This window comes from Pleurodeles waltl, chromosome 4_2 (assembly GCF_031143425.1).
Source record: "Pleurodeles waltl isolate 20211129_DDA chromosome 4_2, aPleWal1.hap1.20221129, whole genome shotgun sequence".
In the NCBI taxonomy this organism is placed as follows: domain Eukaryota; kingdom Metazoa; phylum Chordata; class Amphibia; order Caudata; family Salamandridae; genus Pleurodeles; species Pleurodeles waltl.
The window spans coordinates 93913965-93932058 of NC_090443.1; the positions used below are offsets into that span (position 1 = coordinate 93913965).

The 18094-nt window shown below is 43.8% G+C and overlaps 1 protein-coding gene across 2 annotated transcripts in view; it reads left to right on the forward strand.

The window, feature by feature from the left end:
• The window catches only part of PIP4K2C (phosphatidylinositol-5-phosphate 4-kinase type 2 gamma), a 369084-nt gene that overhangs the window by 162831 nt on the left and 188159 nt on the right, over positions 1-18094 (forward strand). For both annotated transcript variants that reach the window (XM_069230812.1, XM_069230813.1), the window contains exons 6-7: positions 5229-5267; positions 15012-15125. In XM_069230812.1, the coding sequence (XP_069086913.1) occupies positions 5229-5267; positions 15012-15125 (153 nt within the window). The remainder of the gene's footprint in view (positions 1-5228; positions 5268-15011; positions 15126-18094) is intronic.

Below are 18094 nucleotides of genomic sequence, written 5' to 3' on the forward strand. Positions count from 1 at the left end.
TCATTCCACCAGAGCTAAATCGGCCACTTCGGCCTTGGCCAGAGGTGTTCCTGTGGTCGACATCTGCAAGGCCGCAACTTGGTCGTCCCTTCACACTTTTGCAAAACATTACTGTTTGGATTCTGAGGTTAGAAGGGACGGCCATTTTGCACGGTCAGTGCTGCAGGATTTCTTGGTTTGACCATTTCGGCACCCACCGCCGGGAGTGGTACTGCTTTGGGACTCTATTCATTAGGTGAGGAATCCACAGGTAGTTGTATCCATCAGAAGAACGAGTTACTTAACTTCGGTAACGACTTTTCTGGTGGATACATTAGCTACCTGTGGATTCCTCACGGTCCCACCCGCCTCCCCGTTGCCTTTCTGGTCTTACCAAGTAATCCTTGAGTGCGCTCCTCTTGGTCTTCGAGGGTGCAATAGATGTTGTGTATAATATATTTATATATGTATATATCTTTGTGTATATACTTGATGTGTATATATATATTTTAAAAAGAGAGAGTTATATATATAAAAAAGATTTACAGTTATTCATGCAATGTTGTGTATTTTTACAATGTAATGGGATGTTGCCTTGCTCTTTCATTGCATTGCCTGGTTGTTCTCATGCACGTAAAAAATGATTGGTACTGACGTCCGCACGTCGTCGAGGACCTCTTATTGCCTGTATGACGTCAGACGGCGTCGCGTGGGCTAGAGTGACGTCCTCGTCGACGTGCAGAGACTAGTAAGAAGATTTCCGTCGAATGCTGGCGCCATGGGAGTATTCATTAGGTGAGGAATCCACAGGTAGCTAATGTATCCACCAGAAAAGTCGTTACCGAAGGTAAGTAACTCGTTCATTGGGTTTAAATATTGTGAAAAATGCCACAGACCGAAGTCTGTCTCTAACCCACACTTAGTTTGCTTGGAGTTGCTCTACGACCTCAAGGCCAGTGCCGGCTGCAAGTCCATGCATTTGAAGGAGATTCGCAAGTGGGTGATGAAGCTCATGATGTTGTGGCAGAAGAAGGCTCCATGCCAACCCCGGTTCTGATCCGAGGGAGATCTTGGACCTTTTCTCGGAGCTGATCCAGCAGATGATCATCATCCCACTCTGCTGTCCTAATTGAAGTTAGGAAAGTCCAAGAAGCAAAAGAAGATGATTTCAAAATGTCATTGACTTCACCTAGTAAATGCTCTGCTTGTAGGCCACGCTCTCCCACTCCTCCCATTGAATCAGCAGCTGGGTCTTCTCCATGTTTCTCTGAGTTTCCTGGAGTAGGAGCGACTTCTGTACAACTCAAGGAGTTCTACAATGACATGCACTCCATTTTTGGGCCAATGGCTCCCTCTGGTGCGCTTTCAGGCCCCACCTAGCATAGAGGTGCCCCTGCTGGATTGCTGTCAGCGGATTTGCCCTCAATGCCGTCTGGATCCTCTGGGTCCACCCCCAGATCTGTACTGTTTGACACTGGTGCCTCAATTATTCCCTGTCCAGCTGACGCCATCCTCAATACCACTGTTGCCAATCGAAGAGGAACAGTATGCTCTCTGACTCGGAGACAGCACCGCCTCAACACTGATACCAGTACTGTCTGGACCACATCAACCTACCTTGCACTTGCCACTTCTGGACAGACCCTCTTTTCTAGAAGGAGGAGATGGTGAAGGATATGGCCTTCTGAAAGACCTCTACCAGGAGGAAAACTGGTACAAAGAGCTTTATGATGCCATTGTCCTGGAAACCTGTCCAGTCATTGACTTAGTTACTCTGCATCAATGTCACATTCAGTGTCTTGACGAAGGTGCTTCAATTGGGGGTAAGCTCTGTGAGCCCCTGCTCCCCTTTAGTGAGGCCTTCTTTTTAGAGAGCCTAGTGGTGCAGGCCTCAAAAGCCAAGATAAGCACAATCATGTTCTCTATTACCCCACCAGATAGGGAATCCATGAGATTGAAAACCATCGGCAAGTGGATTGTCTATGCAACCAGCTTTGGCATTGCGGTCGATGAATATTGCATGTCTCTAGAGCTGATACACTCATTCCTTGTTGGATTCGGGTATCCAGCCGCTGCCCATACTTCCCAAAGAGGGCAGAGCCATTGTGAAGCAGGCATTGGTTAATGACCAGGACTAAGTGAAGTTCACAACTTGGTGTAGATTGGACACCACTGACTCACTAGACCAAGCCATGGCCTCTATGGTGTTACTCTGCCACCATGCCTAATTGAGGTTCACTGGGTTTTCAGGGGCTGTCCAGTTGTCTCAGATAGACATGCCCTTTGATGGCTCCCTCCTGTTTGACAAAAGGCTGACATGGCACTCAAGCATTTGAGGGAGAGTCAAGCCACCACCAGATCCATGGGCCTTTTCTTGGGTCCCCGGTAACTGCATCAACCCTTTTCCCCATGATCCTAGTGTTTCACCTCGGCCCTTGGTTTTGGTGAGAGTGACACTGAGGCTCCTGGGACTGATGGCCTCCTGCTTGTGAAGCACACCAGGTGGCATATGCAGGCTCTGAAGTCCCAGGGGGCACAGCATCAGTGGAATCTTTCCAGGCTTGTTCAGATTTCATAGGAGAATGGGAAATCTGCAGTGGTGATTTCTGAACCGTTATTGCGTCAGTAGCAGATCTTTCTCCACCTAGAATTGACAGTTTTGACCATTGTATCACTACTGAGATGTGGTGGCCACCTGGGGGAGGTGGAGAGCAGAAGACTCTTCTCCAGCAGAGAAGATGCTCCACGTAAACCTTCTGGAGCTGAGAGTGATTCGCTTGGTGTTTTAAGACCTTCCTCTCTTCTATTAAGGGAAGGCTGTTTAGGTGTTCCCGGACAACACAACCGCCATGTGGTACTGCAACAAGCAGGGCGGGATTAAGTTGTGGACCCTATGCTATTAGCCTTTGCTCCTCTGGATTTGGCTGGAAAGCCGGGATATCTTCCTAGTCATGCAGCACCTGGCGGGATCTCTAAATGCCAGGGCAAATTAGCTCTGCTGTCACAGCTTTGCAAATCATGAATCGTGTCTACATCCTGAAGTTTTTTTTATTTTTTTTAGGCTACCTGATCTGCCTTTGCTGTTCAGGTTGCTTGTTGTGACATTTCCTTTAAGTTTTGCAACATTTGTTTCCTCCTATCCCTTTTGTCATGCCCAATGCAACTTCAATCTGGGTCTGACATTGTTTATGTATTGCCCATTTGAGTCCCTGCATAGCTGTGCCCTTCGGATACCGACTCTTAAGACCACATTCTTGGTGGCATTTTTATTGGCCAGGAAGGTCTGTGAGCTTCTCGCTCTTTTGGTTACACCTCCGTACACAGGCTTACACCTGGTTCCTTTGACTTGTGCCTCCTTTCCACCAAAAGTGGTGTCTTCCAAAGCATCATACTACCAATTTTTTTTGCCTCACCTCATCCTTCTAAGGAAGAGGAGAGACTTCATCGTTTGGACCCAAAAAGAACCCTCTCTTTTTACATTGATTGCTCCAAAGAACACTTGGTGGGTGATCAACTCTTCAATGGGTTCACTGGATTGTAAAAAAGGCAAGGTGCTGCAGAAGCAGACCATCTCTCGATAGATTGTAGTCTGTATCAAAATCTGCTGATCACTAGTTAGGAAGCAGCCTCCTGAGGGCTTGGGAGCCCTTTCCTTCAGGGGCAAGGCTGCTATGAATACGTTAGCACACAGGGAACTTGTCCTGGACATCAGAGCAACTGCCACGTTGCGCTCTCTGTACTTTCATGAAGCATTTCTGCTTAGACAGTCAGGGCAATTGACACAGGTAGTTCGCCTGTTCGTCCTCCAGGATCTTTCTGGTTTGAGCCTGTTAGCATACCCTCCTCCGGGTCCGGTCTTGTGTATCTAAGGTGAGAAATCTGTGGTTGTAAGTGTCTTATCAGAAGCACAAGTTACTTACTCTCAGTAACGCATTTTTCTGGTGGAGGAACGATTTAACCACAGATTCCTCACCGGCCCTCTCATCCTCCCGGCTCTGCAATGCCAGCTCTTCAACCCAAAGCCTGTTAGACGTCTGCACACTGGTCACACATTGTTCAGTCGTGGCTTGTGATTTTGGTGCGGACATAGTCACAATAGAAACTGATATCTACGCACTGGGGTAGAGCCTATATGAGGAACCTCGAAAGTAATTTCATATGCAGATGAGGTTGGGGCAGACATGGTCAACGCCATCTACGGGCGCACAAAGATCATGCTCAAGATTTTCCTGATCCGGTCTGGAAGTAACTTGTTCTTTGTGCGGATCTGTTTATGGGTTTGTGGGGGGAGACTGATGGGAGGAGGATTAAAACTTTAGTTTACAAATGTTCCCCTTACAAAATGTACTCTCTGCTAAAGAAAACATTGCTATAACGCATTACATCAAACTTGCCATGAAACTGGAACTTAAATCAGTAAAAAGCCTTTTTGTGGGTTGGTGAAAATCTGTTCAGTAATTTGCGTCATTTGTTTTATAGAAGGGTTTCAAATGGGCTTTGATTTGTTAAAGGTTTTTGTACATTAATGTGCGGATACGTGTTTGTGGAGATTCAAAATTTGTAAAGTAATCCTAACTCATTTTAAGAGAATTGTTCAGCATGGGATCGATTTGAGGTCTCTGGCAATATGACTTGCTTGCAACAAGTGAAAATGACAGGTTCTGAGGCCTCCATCCTGAAAAGTGTCAGGTGGAAGTATTCTTTGACCCCAGAGAGAGGGGTAGGGTGGGATGGGATCTGGAGGGGCAAATACTGAAAATTGCTGGGGAAAAAAACATTTTTGTTGCAAGATTTTCAGACTCCTGACCAGGTTCGTAAGCGGATACCCTAATGCCTTAGTATTTTGATTTGGTATGTGACTGCTGAAAAGCAAAATTACTTTGCATAAGACTGTGGGCACCACCTGGCCACAGGCTAGGAACAGTGTCAACAGCCTGCTGCACTTACCCAGAGACCTGCAGCTGGTTAAGTACCAAGGCAGCTGGCTCGGGCTCTGCACCCAGAGACAATGCACTGATGGTTTGATGGTGCTGATGGTGGTACCTATAGTATACATCATCTCTGATGCCCAACAGTGACCTTATGTTGACAGCATTGTAGTGAAGCTGCTATAATAGTGACCATCCTAATGTTTTCAGGTTGTCTGTGCATGGAATGATTTTGTAAGGTCGGGATTCTGCTGTAGGACAAGTTATCATTGAGGAAAAAATTTAACAATGGTAACTTTTTTTTTTTTTAATTTCACTTAGGGATCCCTGGTGAGTCGTGAAGCTAGTGACAAGGAAAAGGTAACTTACCGGTTTACATTTTCTTCTATTTATCAGTATAATTTGTATTCTCTGGTCTTTCTTATGATTATACTGTTCTTTACTGCAGATTAGTCTTAGTTACTTTTGGGAATCACTCTAGAATATCAGTCCAGTAGATTGCCACTTGGCTCCCACAAGGTTGTGAGCAGTCATTCCGGAGCCCCTTCAGCGTCTTTAATGCAATATATGCATCTAGGGACCATCACAGTACAATTCCTGTCATTTTGTTCTGTGCCTTTGTAAGTATACCTGTGGTCTGTCTTTGAAAAGATGTCAGGGATTGGTGGAGGAATGCAGTTTGTTATTGCACTTGCTTTGTGAAAGGGTCTAGGGCATTATTTGACACATTCAGATGCTTGAATCATTCCCTGTCTTTGAAGTGGGAGTCCTCAGTAGCTGTAACAGAGCAGTAATAGGCACTGACAGCTTACAAAGCTCATAGACAATGCTAACTTTGAGAGCACGTCCACCTCATTATCAAAGAACCAAGTTACATCCAGTGAGGTGAAAGTGCTCTCACCCATCAAATAGCTCTTCACACCTCAGATTTCTACCATACATTGTGTGGAAGTTCCAAAGCTTTGCTCTTGCTTCAAGTCAGATAAGTATTTTTTGAAGTCTTTTTTTTTTTTTTCGGCCTTAGGTGCACGTGAGCCCTCTTGCCCCTGAAAAAAGTCAACATTGGAAAAAATCAGGAAAATAATTTTTAAACTTGTGATAATTGTGGGAAAATTAGGGTTTTCTCAGATTAATCTCACAAGAGATGTATCTATTGTCTCTACCCAAATCACAAAGCCAAGAACTGTAAGATCTGCTTAACATTTTCTTCTAAAATCCTCAGTGATCAGAAAAGTAAGGCACTGAACACCCCTCTTCAAGGAATGAATCGAAAGGTCAGTGCCTATAAATCTGGTGAAAGAAAAGGAGAAAAAAAAGTCTTGTAAAACTGGATCTTCAAAAGAAAAACAAGGCTGAAGGGATACTTTTCAGGTGATCCTGAGGAAAAGATATGGCAAAATCTTGAAAGAAATCAGTAGGCACACATTCTTCAGAGAAGGGGCGTAAAAGGAGGCATTCTCCGACATCCATGCCTCCACCATCCTCTTTGGTGATCTAAATTTTGAAAATTACCCCAGCATACAGGGTAAGCCTGTAGACGACCTCTGCTTTGACAGCTGCTTATGAGCCCTCGTTTACTCCATTAAAAGTAAGGAAACAACTAGCTACGTAGCCCATGTCCATCGCTACCTGAAAAAACTGTGCTGTTATCACTGTCATAGAAAAGAAACATATCGACAAACTCGTCGTTGAAGAAACCTCTAATGATTGGTCCATGACAACCACAGTTGATGTCACCTCTGTAGACAACAACACTTGATTTTTCTACCATCAACTGCTTCTTTCACCATGTCTCCTGTATTAACAGAGCTACTCCTACTAAAATTCCACCCCAACCACCAGCTACTGGGCACCGAAGCAGAAGACTACTCTGAGCTAGGCAACCCTTTTGGTGCAGCCTATAGTCTGGGACAGGCAAATATTAAATGCCACGACACGGAAGAAAAATGGGCATAGTTGCCTGAACCACATCTTCAAGCTTTCCACCAAAAGTTTCCTCCATAACACCGGAAAGAAAGAGTTCTTTGATGGGCGCGGTCTTTGAGTCAGCGTATGAAAACTACGAACATCATCTTCTGAAGAAGGTGTCTGCAGATCTTTTAAAGACTCACAACACATGATGGCAGACTGTTGTACAATATATCTGACAAGCTTTCAACAACTGCCCAAGCCTGGCCTCTCCAGCAGTCTTCAACTTTATCTGCACCAGGGTGTTCAGCACAAGAAGGTGATCAGCGTCCTACTTTCAACTTCACATCCACCGATATAGAACAATTTATAGATGTGCTCCAAGTGCCTATGCAAGTTGACACATCTGATGACAAACATACCGACCTAAAAGAGAACAAAATACCCCATCATATAGACCAAGGTTGGATGATTACATTTTCCTGTCTCAAGCCCTCCTGCACCTCAGTCTATGGAATCTCCACCAGGCGATACCTTGCAAAGTTCCATATTGTAGTGGGTAGGGCAGCAAAAAGATTTGATTTCCTTGTTACCATCAAAGAGAATGACAATTTCCCATGCAATTTAAAAGAACTAGCTAGGGATTCAGTCAAAGCAATTCCTTTGTTGGATCACATTGGAAAACAGGAATAACATTGATACAAACATGTGCTTCTATGGCAGTGATGGTACCCAGAATAGATTTAAAAAAAGGCAAGATTCCTGAGAATCACCCTTTTGTCCTCTGGGAAATTGGTGTATTACATGGCTGTGGGTATGTGACCTCACCATGTAATACACTACTAATCCCTTTAGGTTTAGTCAGGTTTCATTTGTTAAACTTTATCTCAACCCTGGGTAGCAGCTGTAGCTCTGAGCAGTCAGGCTTACACAAAGGAACAAGTGTAAAGCATTTAAGCAGCACCAAAACAACTGAAGATGAAATACATGACACTCAAAAAATCTGACACCAATTTCTAAAAATAGATTCGATTTTTCTATAAATATAGACACCAAAATGAAAAAGACCCACCAGAGGCTTCCGGAAACACAATTTATCGGGTATAGTTAATCAAGACTTTTTACTTTCTTACGAAGAAGCATTGGCAAATTCAACAAATGTGACACTTAAAAACATTATCTAGAAAAACTTAGGTAAGTATCAAAGTGGTTACTTAGAGTTATTTTAGGTGTCTAACTCCGGCAAGGAGCCAGTCTGGGAGGGGGAGGGGGAGGGGGGTGCAGCAGGGTCCACAGTAACAGTTACCTCTCCGAGAAAACTAGTCTTCTTTTCAGTTCCAGCGCCAGTGGTCCCTTGCCATTGACTTCAATAGGGTGGTCCTAATGCAAGGGATAAAGGATGCTGAAGATGCTCAATGATTCTGAAGATGTTGTGTTTTCAGCGGTGTTCTTTTTGGGGCTACTCCTGTTGGATGGTCTCTCATTGTATCAATGAGGCTGCTGGATTTGGGCAGCAGCATCATCTGAATTGTGGGGAACTCAGTCCAATCCCACCACATGTGACAACTGTCGGCCTAATCCGTTTCTGGCAAGCTGGCAGCACCTCATCTCTGCGCAAGAACAGGGACGATTTATGGTAACCGGGCGCAGGACATTGTGACTTCTCAGGAAAATCGTGGTGGATCACATCTCACCCTTTTCTTTCAGTCACCTTAGTCTCACAGACGCAAGGACAAACTGAGGCAGAAAATGGTTCAGTAAGATTTATTGAATCAGCTGCGTCTTAGATAAAATGGCAAGAAGAAAAGTGAAACACAGGAAAAGTCCCACCCTACTGTCACTATGTACAGTATATGCAATTCCTACCTAAGCTGTTAAAGCACAGCAGGATAAGCCCTGATCTGCCCTTCAGGATTCCCCCGGGAAGACGACATCCCCCATACCGGAGTATGACAGAAGTGAAGAATCCTGTTATTCATAGAGACCCCATCCTCATGTGGGCCAGAGAACCAGTGGTCTCAGCGAGCAGCTGTAATGAAGTCAGACAGCATGCGGTCGTGGTAATCTGGCTGAAACCTGCCTCTATTGTGCATGGGACAGGGAATGTTTTTATAATAAAACAACTGATGTTTTGAGAAAATGTCCTCTCGTAAAAATGTGTATTTCTGTGAATGTTAGACGTGGTGTACCACTTGTGCCGACAATCCTATCTCGATGCAGCCTTCAGGAAAGCAGAGTGAAAGAATGTTGTGTGAGAAATGTACTTTCCTAGGCGAAAGAAGAACTAGATAAAGAAAATAAAACACCACCTCAAATGTGGCAGATTCTGAAATAATAAAATGAAGCAGAATAAAATGTTACTAGGCTAAAGGGCACAAGCAGCAGGCCTAGTTGCTAAAACAACATGCCCAAAGACAACACTAAAATGGCTCTACAACATTCCTAGGACCACAGGCTTGGTGAGATGATCCTGGCCATAGGGGTCGATGTCCTTCTAAGTCCTATCAAGCTTGGTAGAAGTCCAGTTGCCACTTGGCTACCAGTCGCTCGATACAGCGGTTTTATTTTTTTTAGAGGTAATTTGCCTTCTGAGCTACCTAGCTTCACTCAGATGACTGTCGTGGATCTAGAAGACTCTGTGGCAACTTTTGAGAGTCAGGTCTTGGTCCCTTGGGCTGCATGCCGACTAGTGGCGGTTTGAGAATCTGGGCTACCAACTCACCCCAGCAAGCTTCGTCAACTGCTATGGCCCTGTGCTGCAAACAGGAAGACAGCCTACTGACCGTTGGAGACTCCTGCTTTGGCTGAACCAGAAGTCAACTTCTGCATGGGCGGGATCGAGCAGGCATGGTCCCTTCTTGTTTGCTAGCCACCAGGTACAGCAGGTGCAGTCCACCTCAGTCCTGCCTTTATTGGCTGGGTCTTTGGTGCAGGAGAAAAGTACTTCTTTGGTTCTCTTCTCCAGTCCAACGAGATCTGAGTTATGGGTGTCAGGAATGCCCTTCTTATGCATAGAAAATGTCCTCAGGAGAGGATGCAGTCACTAACCAATTGGCTTCTAGGTTCCCTCCTGTGTGAAGACACCTTCCTCTGAAGAATAGCAGCAAGATGTCCCAGAAGTCTCCACCCTACTCACTCTCAAGGTGACTGAACCCCTCTCTTGGCGTACATAGCTCAATAGGCCGACCTAGAAGTGTGGCTCCACTCCTCTGAAAAAACGATTTGCCAAATAGTTTAGTGCCAGCCTTTCTACCTAAACAGTAGAGAAGCCCCTCTATCAAGAGTTCACCATTTGCCCTTCAAGGGTAGCTTCCCCTTCGAAGTCGCCTTTTGGGTCAACATCTGTGTGCCTTCCTGCCAGGGAAAGTTAACATCTCTCCCCCACACAGGCTATTATTGTGTCCTTTCCTCGTAGTTGTTTGAGTGTCTCTCCCGGGGGGCTGAAAGTAATCTCAGGGACAGGCTACATCTGCAGTCATTAACAGGTACATTAGACTTTGGGCCACAAAATAGCAACTTTGTAAAAGTTGCACACTGCAACAAGTTATATTAATTTTGACTTGAGCATCAAGTTGGACTTAATGTAGCGAGTTGTTTGATACCTTTTGGTATCAATTTAAGTAGTCTCAGTCAGAAGTTAGCAAGGCTGAGGTGTCAGCTAGTAACTCTGCATTCACCAATTGGGCCACTAGCCTTTTCCACAGTAAAAACTACAATTGCTGTTTTTTTTTGTAATTTTTTTTTTTTTTTATAACTACTGGAACATTTAAAAGTACATGTTCCCCTTTCTAATATGCAGCGCTCTGCCTTAGGCCTTGATAGGCCTGCCTTAGGCATGACTTAAACATATTAAAAATTGAGAACTGGGCTGTGCCATTGTTTTGAATGGCAAAGTCGATTTAGGAGTTTAAAACTGTCCTTCCAGTCTACAGTGGCAGACTGAGAGCCATGGCTACCCTTGGTTACACCCAGAGTTACACAACCAGTGCTGCAGTACCTGGGGTGATCCTGTAACTTACAACTGCTTGGTACCCTGAGTACCATATACTGGGGACTTAGAAGTAAGTCGTCTTATGCCAATTGGGTGTAAGCAAATCAAACATACACATTTTATGGTTGGGGCACTGGCACTGAGGTCTGGTTAGCAGACCTGAATACACTCTGAGTTGAAAAACCAGCAGCATCATTCTAAAACCTTGGGGATGACCATATAAAAGAGACATTTCCTTAAAGTCACCCTTAGACTAACTCCGTGATCATGTAGTTGATGCAGCAGTGCTCCAGGAACCTGACGGCACTATGCCCAACATCCCGGATTGAGAGGGCTGCAGAATGAACATGGTAGACAAATAGCAGACAAACTATCCTCCTTTGTGTCAGCTATGTCTATCAGAGCTGGTATTTCAGTAGCAACTATAGACATGATAGACAAATGTGTTCTGGTAGAGCCCTGTATCGTGACCTACTGCCTGAGGGCAAAGAACTAGGAGAAGGCTATTATACATGAGGAAAAGTAGGCTTTGGCTGCACTCAATCAGCAGTGAACTTGACAAATATTTGCTTTAGACAACTTGCCTAAGCTGCCACCTTAACCAGACCAGAATGTCTTAGAGCTACTTTGTTCAGTCCAGAAGTCCATAACAATTCATGGACATGCAAGTTGATGGAGGATGGCTGTTTGGGAAACATGGACAATGCTCTACTTAATATTAACGGAGACCTGGGCATAGCCGGATCCATAGAGGAATTGCAGCTTCAGCCCTTGTGAGAAAGAGGGAGAATGCAGCCTTTAAATGTCTATCAGCCATCAAATTAACCTTAGTTGTATTGCCAAGATTAGGGACCCCAGCAGCACCAGCAATATCCTTACAAACCTGCACAGCCACAGTTCTGTGCTGGGAAACCACAAAAACTAAAGAATCAACTAAAGTGTCAGGACCCTAGATGTCACTGACCATTTCCAGGCACCCAGTACCAATATGCATACCCTCAAGATATCCGGCCTTGTGACTAACAACATTTCTACCTTCTATAAGAATTGGAAGACAATCACTACATGCATAGTAGGTGTGATTTAGTAGGGACATGCCCTGGAGTTTATATACCATCTATCAACAAACAACTCTGCTCAGAATTAAACAGAAGCCAGAATCCGTAACATGCTACAGTAAAAAGCCATAGAAATGGTTCCAAAACATTATCAAAATGTAAAATTTTATTTCAGGTACTTTCTCATAAAGAAGAAAACCTTAAAAGCCTTGCTGCTCACTGTAGTCTGTGCCAACTTAATCTCCCTCTAGGCAAACAGTTACTGGGAATGGTAAAACTCCAGGAGGTATTTACGACTCCTAATGAGTAACAAATACATGGCATCTTTAGATTTCAAAGTAGCTGTGTGCCACTACCTATTTAGAGTTGTTCCCTTTGGTCTTCAATATGTACCCAGAATCTTCACTAAATGTATGGCTCCAGTCACAGCCCACCTTTAATGTTTAGGATATCAGGTTTTACCCTCGCCTAGACAACAGGATGCTCAAAGGCTCATCCATAATATCTACAAACCGCTTGATAGCAGACTCTATCAGACTCTTTAAGTCACTATGTCTCCAGTTCAATAGAAGTAAATCTTCTCAGACACTTTCAAGGAAGAGTCACTTCCTAAGAGCAATAATAGACACTGCAAAATCAAAATAATATCCACATAAAGACAAATGGCTCTAGCTACACTAGTAAAACAAATGCTGAAACAGGAAGAAGTAAAAGTACAACTCTTGAAACAACATCTAGACATGATGTGAGCAAGTATAGTGCTAATATCATTTTGCGGACTACACATGAGGCCTATCCAGGAGGTGTTGAACTAGAAGTGGGCTCAAATATCTGGGTCGTCCAAAGACAAGGTAACCATAACTGTAAAAGTGAAATGAGTGCTCATCGGGTGAATGTTGCAAGACGATAAAAGTTCAGGGACCATATTCCTTCAGGTACAATCTTACTTTGTGGTCGTCTCAGACACTGTCATGGAGAGATGGGAAGTTCACCTAGAGCAGCTTTCTGCCAAACTGCTTTAGAAGCCACAGGAAAAACATTGACACCTAAATGTGCTTGAGGTAAAACTGCAACAACTTTTTCTCCCCCAAATCCACAACTAGGAGGTGTAGGTTTGTTGGGGCAACACCACCATATTTTATATCAATGAGCATGGTGGAACATGCTCTCAAATCCTGTCTACAGAGGTTTGAAAATGTTGGCATTCGGAGGGTACAATGGAATAGCCCTTACTGCAGAGCGGCTCCGAGGAGCAGGCAGTGATCAAGCAGATTACATCAGCAGAATGCAAGAAAAATCTCTGAGTGTGAGTTGACCGTATCCTAAATCTGGGGGAAACCAAAAATAGACCTCTTTGCTACAAAAGATAAGAAGAAATGCCGCACAGATGCAAGTAGGCACCCAGAACAAAAATCACGGGGAATGTTCTTTTGAAGGGATGGTGCCAGATGTTTGCTTATGCTTTTCCACTGGCTCATTTTCTATAAAAAATAATGGCAAAGATGAACAGAACCCTGCAGGCTGATCCTTTAAGCTCACACCTGGTTGAAATAGTACTGTCTCACAGACCTGCAACTAATTACACAACTGCCACCCATTCTTCTGGAGTCGAGGATGGCTATCTTGTCCAGATGTTGTGGCCAGATTCTTCACCACACCCCACAAACTCAAAGATTAAAGACTTGGCTCCCAAGTTCCATGAGTTTTGAAAGACTGGTATCCTGGAAGACAGTAAAAATATATTAGCACATGCCAAGCTATTTATACAAACAGGACAGTGTTAAGAGGACGAGCATTGGTGTGTGGTGTGAGAACAAAGGATTACATTATTTTCACATACAGCCTATCCAGTGGTCTCTTATCTTCTGGAACTGGCTAAGTCTGAAATCGAGCATACCTCAATTTAAGTTCACCTTTCAGACATCTCACATTTTAAAAGAGCCCCTAATGAACCATCTCTATGATAACGTAGGATTGTAAAAAGGTTTCTGAAGGGCCTATTTGGTTTGTTCCCACCATCACAACAACACAAACAGTTTGGGAACTAGATATGGTATTTTAACAGTTGATGTCACATCTGTTTCAACCACTGTATAAATCAAACCTAAAACACCCTACCTTAAAAAAAAAAAAAACGATTTTTACTGTCGTAACTTCAACAGGAAGGGTTATTGAAATTCAGTCCTTTACCATCACAGAACTTTGCTTGCATTTATAAAAAGACTGTGTCATAATAAGAATTAATTCCATGTTCATCAACCAAATTCCATCTGAACGAACTTGTAGTCCTAAACCATTATTTCAAAATCCGATAAATGCAGCAGAAAGAGCGCTCCATTAGCAAGATATCAGGCGATGTCAAGTTCTATGTTGATAGCAACTTCATCAGCTCTCTATGCAGGAGAACCACAACTAGATATATGTGCAGCTGAAACATGGAAGAACAGATAACATGTCACAAAACCCTTGCTTAAAAGCAGTTGCAGACAATTTTGGCAGTGGGACACGCAGTTCTCTGGTGAGTCTCCTTATTCTATCCTCTCCTAATGTACATAAGGAATTCAAATGGTAATACAGCTTACTATTCGGATTCAAGCATTTGAATCTATGAAATATCCAATGTTGGAGATAAAAAGTTACCTGTAACTGGTGCTCCAGCATTGCGATATTTCATAGACTTGTATGCAGCCCACCCTCCTCAACAAATGCGCACCCCAACCATTAACACATGGTTATTTATTTCCCCTTGTGCTAAACATCTGATTTGTGAAGAACTCTGGCGGGGGTTTAGATAGAGAGCACTTTCAACACATTGGCTAAAGTTTGGTTTGTTTAGGATGAGATGGTTTTTCTTCCAAAGTGGGCACTGTCCATGACATTTAAGGTGTCAGTGCGTTGTACAGTTGAGTTAAAATTACAGAGGGACTCCCACTTTGACAACGAGGAGTGATCCAAACATATGAGCCTGTGAAAGATATCAGTGCTTGAAAACTAGGTACAGCTAAGTAAATCGTTCTTAGTGATCATTTTAGTCAGAAAAGTCAGACAGTAAAGGAGAAACGGCATTTACTGTGCAGCCTAAGTTGCACCTCAACAAATAGTGCTGTTCTAAGGTTTATAAATATCTTCTCATTATTTCTAATCCAGGTGAAAGAGTTGCCTACTTTGAAAGATGTGGACTTCTTAAATACAAGCCAGAAAGTATATGTCAGTGAGGAGCAGAAGAAAACCTTCATGGAGAAATTAAAAAGAGATGTAGAGGTATGCTACAGTGCTATACTATGTTGTTTTTACTAATAAACAGATTTCAACCATAATTTGTTTCTTTGTTCACAGTGATCGATTTTTTTTATGATGGATACTTCTAACTACAGAATCCTCACCTTGTCAATATTCCCCAGACGTCAGTCTTGATACAGAAATTTTAAAGCAGTACTCCTATGTACCTGCAGGGGGCATTGCGCTGCTACGCTCCAATGTCATTTGGCTCTGGCAGTAATGATTTTAAACACATTAAAGCACCACCCATGAATGAAAATGTTAGGTTCTTCATTTCCTGCTTCAGGCTCAGATCAGGTGCTTCTCCTTGGTCATCTCTAGGTATTTTTCAACAACACTTTACCAGTGTGCAAAACAAAATGTAACCTCCTAAGGCAATGAGGTTCAAACTATGGGGGAACTGCTGCTAACCGATCCCTTTGATAGACCCTCATAAACTAATTCTATGGTGCCAGAGGTTGGAGCATGATTCCTGTAATGACTGCTCTGAGATGAATCTGAAGACTATATGGGATCTGAGGTAAAGCTGTATGACTCCAAACAATGGAAGACTCCTTGCCATCACCGGTCTCATTCGAAAGGAAAGTCCTGTTCACAAAGCAGATCACCGTCACGGTCAGAGCCTTCGGGTTTTTAAAAAGTAGCATAAAAATGTAAGGCACTGAGGAGTGAGTATTAGTGGTATAATCGCACCTCCTTTATAGACTAGTTAGAGGGTCTTGTATGGGGAAATGTGTAGAGTATGGTGGTACTTACCTGGTATCCACTACCCTACTACCCATGGGTGTGTGCATGACAGTAAACCCAAAGGATCTATCATACAATAAGAAAGTACAGAAAGATACAAAAGCACTCTTATAGTAGTCCACAAAATGAAATCCACCAGGTAGGCTATGTAGGCTCCATGAGCTGAAAGAGCACTCATGGTTTAGTTTTGAATAGGTAGGAGTCCATGGTAAGCTTCACCCCATGTAGCATATTCTCCACGGCGTTTTCTCCTCAAGTATACATCGCTAAGGGTTGAGCTTATCATGGACTCCCACCTGTTCCAAACTAAACTGTCACTGCTCTCTTGTCTTTTTGAGGGGGCAACAATGTCTATGCCCTTGGACATAATTTCTTCTGTAGTGCTACTTGTGACCAGTTGGACCCTAAAAGAGCACTAAGCTTTTACATACATTGCACCAAATAACATTTGGTAGATAATCAGCTCATTGTGCGGTTCTCTGGGACTAAGAAGGGCAAGACGTTGCAAAAACAGACCATCTCCCAAGGGATTGTTCTCTGCATTAAGATCTGCTACACATTGGCTAAGAAACAGTCTCCAGAAGGCTTACAAGCTCATTCTACCAGACCCAAAGCTGCTACCAGTGTGTTGGCGCTCAGAGTACTTGTATTGGCTACTTGTGAGGGAGCTATGTGTGCATAAGTACACACGTTCACAAAACACTACATCCTAGACAGCCAAGACCTGCAAGAGGGGCATTGTGTCTCTGTCCTTCAGAGCCTTTTGGTCTGAGCCAGATCACGGACCCAGCACGTGAGGAAGTACTGCTATGGTAGCTATTCACAAGGTGAAAAATTGGTGGTTAGAAGTATCCATCATAATAACAAGTTACCTTCTGTAACATACTATTTCGTGAATACTCTATCTTAACCACAGATTCCTCACTGACGCTCACACATCCCGTTCTGTGAACTAAGTTCTTAGTCCATCAGAATAGGTCCCATTTTAGAGATGGGCAGACTGGGCATGCCAATCTGCCAGTAGGCCCTGCATCTGACGGGGAGCAGACACCGTACGTAAACAACTTACATGAGGCTCCTCTGCACTTTTTGGTGAGGAGGTGCTTGATGCTGCCTGCAGTTATGCAGGAGTACTGCTTTACGAGTTTTGAATCCAGTCTGATGCCTGAGCTATATTCACAAGGTGAGGAATCTGCAGGCAGAGTATCCAACAGAGAGGCAGTTACCAAAGGTGAGTGTCCTGATATTTTGGTTCTTTAAGTTTTTGAAGCTTACATGTCTTCTATATAATCTTTCTGTTTGAGGGATGTGTGTCTGTACATACATATACTTAGCATAATCTCGCCATCTAGTTTTGGGTTTGGAAGTGTGCAAGCCTTTTTTTATTTGAAGAAAGTCCTTCAAGTCACAAGGTAGAGTGACTCCTCCTTTTGCTGGTAAGGAGCACGAGCATCGACTCCATTGTTAGATTGTTTTCTTCCATTGTCTGGTTCAGACGTGTGCTCCTCTGCTTTTTCTCTGCATCATTGTTTCCTACTTTAGGCCTAACGTTGGCACTGTTTTCAATCGTTAGTACTTGATCCTTCTTCGATCATCCACCAACGGCAGTCTTGTCAGGGGGACTCTGCTTGAATGCGCCCCCTTGGGCCTCCGCCTTTCGGGACAACAATTCCACTCCAATAACATCTGCACCATGTCTGTTTGGGGATAGAACGGATGCCCTTTTGGTTTTGCCATGCCAAGTTTCCACGCACCGACCAACACCAGGTGTGTAATTTGTGCGTCTCTCTGCACTGTCACGAATACACCTGTGAGGCCTGCAGATCATTCTGGTCCAAGAACACGTTGCAGAATCGACAACTTGAGATGCCCCGATGCAGGGACAATAATACAATGTACATCTTTGGATCAGAGGAACCTCAGGAGGAGGATTATGCTCAGGGCTCAGCAGTAGATGAGGGCACCTTCTCCCAAGAGAAAAGCTCACAGTCAGACTGGGACAAGCTGTAAGTACAGAATCCCCTCCATCCTGGCACCAGAAAGCTATCCTCAAGTACTGAACATCTGCCCAGAGCCGGCCAAAGTCTTCTTTTGGGCTGCCACTGCCTTTGGGCCATGGTCGGCACCGAACCTGTGTCTGAAACGGCCAGCCCTGCCTCTGTGCCAAAAACAAAGCAGATGATGCAAGTTTCCAAGCCGACTCC